The sequence below is a fragment of the Tribolium madens genome, unplaced genomic scaffold, assembly GCF_015345945.1.
Source record: "Tribolium madens isolate multiple individuals breed KSU strain unplaced genomic scaffold, Tmad_KSU_1.1 Scaffold_96;HRSCAF=242;Tcas5.2_LG5, whole genome shotgun sequence".
NCBI classification, from domain to species: domain Eukaryota; kingdom Metazoa; phylum Arthropoda; class Insecta; order Coleoptera; family Tenebrionidae; genus Tribolium; species Tribolium madens.
The window spans coordinates 13928845-13931735 of record NW_025401068.1 but is presented as its reverse complement, the minus strand read 5'-3'; the positions used below and the strand labels follow the sequence as shown (position 1 = coordinate 13931735).

The 2891-nt window shown below is 43.9% G+C and overlaps 1 protein-coding gene across 1 annotated transcript; it reads left to right on the top strand.

The window, feature by feature from the left end:
- The first annotated feature begins 6 nt into the window (after positions 1 to 6).
- On the top strand, positions 7 to 2595 carry LOC123012442 (POU domain protein CF1A). Its single transcript, XM_044410356.1, has one exon. It carries the CDS (start codon positions 21 to 23, stop codon positions 1098 to 1100), a length of 1080 nt encoding a protein of 359 aa, XP_044266291.1. The 5' UTR covers positions 7 to 20; the 3' UTR covers positions 1101 to 2595.
- Positions 2596 to 2891: the final 296 nt, after the last annotated feature.

Below are 2891 nucleotides of genomic sequence, written 5' to 3'. Positions count from 1 at the left end.
CGGCGGCGGACGCCAACGAGATGAAGTACCTGCCGCAGCACCACCACCATCACAACCACCACATGGCGAGCTCGCCGTCGCCTGGCGGACACGCGGCCGTCTCGCTTTCCGCCGCCAATCCTTGGGTGAGCCTGCAGCCGGGCGCCGACCCTTGGGCCGCCTCCATGGCCGGCATGCACCACCACCATCACCACCCGCACCAGGACGTCAAGCCGCTGCAGCAAGACATGATGCACCACCGCCAGCAGCAGCAGCAGAGCATGGGCTCCCCGCACTGGCATGCCCCTGTCTCTTCGGCCCATTACAATCCGGCAGGCGCCGGTTCACCCCTTCAACAATACCATGCCGCCATGAACGGCATGCTGGCGCACCACCAAGGCGCCCCCCAGCTTCACCACCCTCTTCATCGGGACATGCAAAGCCCGCATCATCCCCAACACTCGGATCGCGATGTGAGCGGCGGCGAGGACGAAACCCCCACGAGCGACGACCTGGAGGCCTTCGCCAAGCAGTTCAAACAACGTCGCATCAAACTCGGATTTACGCAAGCAGATGTCGGACTAGCCCTCGGCACCCTCTACGGCAACGTTTTCTCCCAAACCACGATATGCCGATTCGAAGCGTTACAATTAAGTTTTAAAAATATGTGTAAATTGAAACCGCTGTTACAAAAGTGGCTCGAGGAGGCCGATTCGACGACCGGCTCTCCGACGTCCATTGATAAAATCGCTGCACAGGGCCGCAAACGGAAAAAGCGAACTAGCATCGAAGTCTCTGTGAAAGGCGCCCTCGAGCAGCACTTCCACAAACAGCCAAAACCGTCAGCTCAAGAAATATCGAGTTTGGCCGATAGTCTCCAATTGGAAAAGGAAGTAGTGAGAGTGTGGTTTTGCAATCGGCGGCAGAAGGAAAAAAGGATGACGCCTCCAAACACCCTCGGAAACGAGATGATGGAGGGAATGCCGCCGGGAAGTCACATGCACCCCGGTTACGGCCACCACCCGGACATGCATGGGTCGCCCATGGGCCAGCACTCGCATTCCCACAGTCCTCCCATGTTATCTCCCCAAGGCATGGGCCATCAACTCACGGCGCACTAGCATCCAGCCCACTGGGCCTCCCTATTGCACCACAGCGATAACGGCTAGTGATTGTATTTTATTAATAGAACGCCGCCCCCAAAATACAGTGTGAAAATAAGAATACAAATTGCTGAAAGAAATGATGAAATTGCCGACGGCGCGTGACTGACTGTTCCGTTTGTTATCAACGCTACCTCAAAGGATTCGTGTTAAACTCCTGCCGTCGCGGAGGTCCTAGTGGACTGTCTCAAAAACTAGTTTCTACTGTCTTATTATTAATTTTTCTGTTGTTAATACGCCGTGCAGTGCGAGTGAGTACCTTGTCATCGTCATAAACTGGACTTGTTTGTATATTACCTGTAAATAAGAGAGTGATACGCGTCTCAAGACGTGAGTGTAATATAATAATAGGCGAATGCTGCTAATTTTACGTTTTTGTAAATAAGAAGAATCGACTACTGTTGGGAGCAGTAGCAAGTCGTGATTTATACTTAAAAAAATATACACCGGGACGGTTGACGAATAAAACAATTTACAATGTAAGTTTATAATGTATAGAATGTCGTATATATTTAAAAAATATAAAGTTGTTCTTATGTTGTTTATTAAAGTTTTTTGGTTAGTGTCGTGCGATCCAGTTGAACTCTCTTTGACTTTTATTTTTGGATAATAACGAAATGAGAAATTCATTCAAACGAATCGGAACCGTACTCTTGTCTCTTTGGTCATAGATTCATGTGTACATATTTATTATTATAATTATAATTAATTATATATCGTTGTACGGTGTGACTAAATTAAAACGAAAAATGTTTTTAAAATAGCCCTCTCTGCTGTATTATTTCAATCGTACCCTCGTTTTTTCGCTTCATCATTCATTTCTAGTCAGTGTTAAATTCAAGAAAAAAAAGAAAATTAAAAGTACATTGTGTTGTGGTGCGACGGATCGTTTCATACCTCTCGGGGTGAGTTTTGTTTTCGAAAAGTTCATTTTAACCCTCGCAAGAAGTATGAATTGACATTTGACCGGAGGTACGGCGATTATCTTTGAATCCCATGTTGAGCACTTTATCAAATATTTCTCAGACACATGTGACAAACACGACCCATAAATATGCTAAATTATATGACAGTGGTGTGTGTTAATCAACGAAATTTCTGCTATGTAGAAACACGTTCAGTTATACGGTCTCGAAACCAGTTTAAGCAGTTATTTGGGAAAAAATAACCATTTAAAACGACCATTATTAGTTGAGTTGATAGCTAATGGACATAAATTTCATCAAAAAACCATAGAATAACGCAATCCCCGTAGAGATTCGTTTCCAAATTGATATTCCGTACGTCTCGATAGTTCCTCCAGAAATTTTCGTTTCGAAAAACAACTATGTATAAAAACTGTTTTTGTAAAAAACAATGTTTACTGTACTATAGAGAGAGAGGATATTTGTGTATATTGTATTTTTATCAATGTCCAAAAATAAAAATCAATAAAATTAGACACTGTTTATAAGTTGCTTCTTTTATTTTTCTTCAACAACCTTGTAATTGGCTCATTATTAATCACGGCGCCCTTATGCCCGTCGAGATTTCAATCAATCCGACCCACATGTCGCTGAAAAAACTTTTCACACTTGGCTGTTAGTTCGAGCGGCGATATCAGATGGCGCCCTCATACCAAATAGCACGCCCTTTGAAGGTAAGTAAATCAAACAAATATTTACGCAAATATCGATGGCATTGTGTTTAAAATTCACTTCTGAATTCATTATAATCTCATTTAAATAATTTAGCGTCAATCAAAAATCG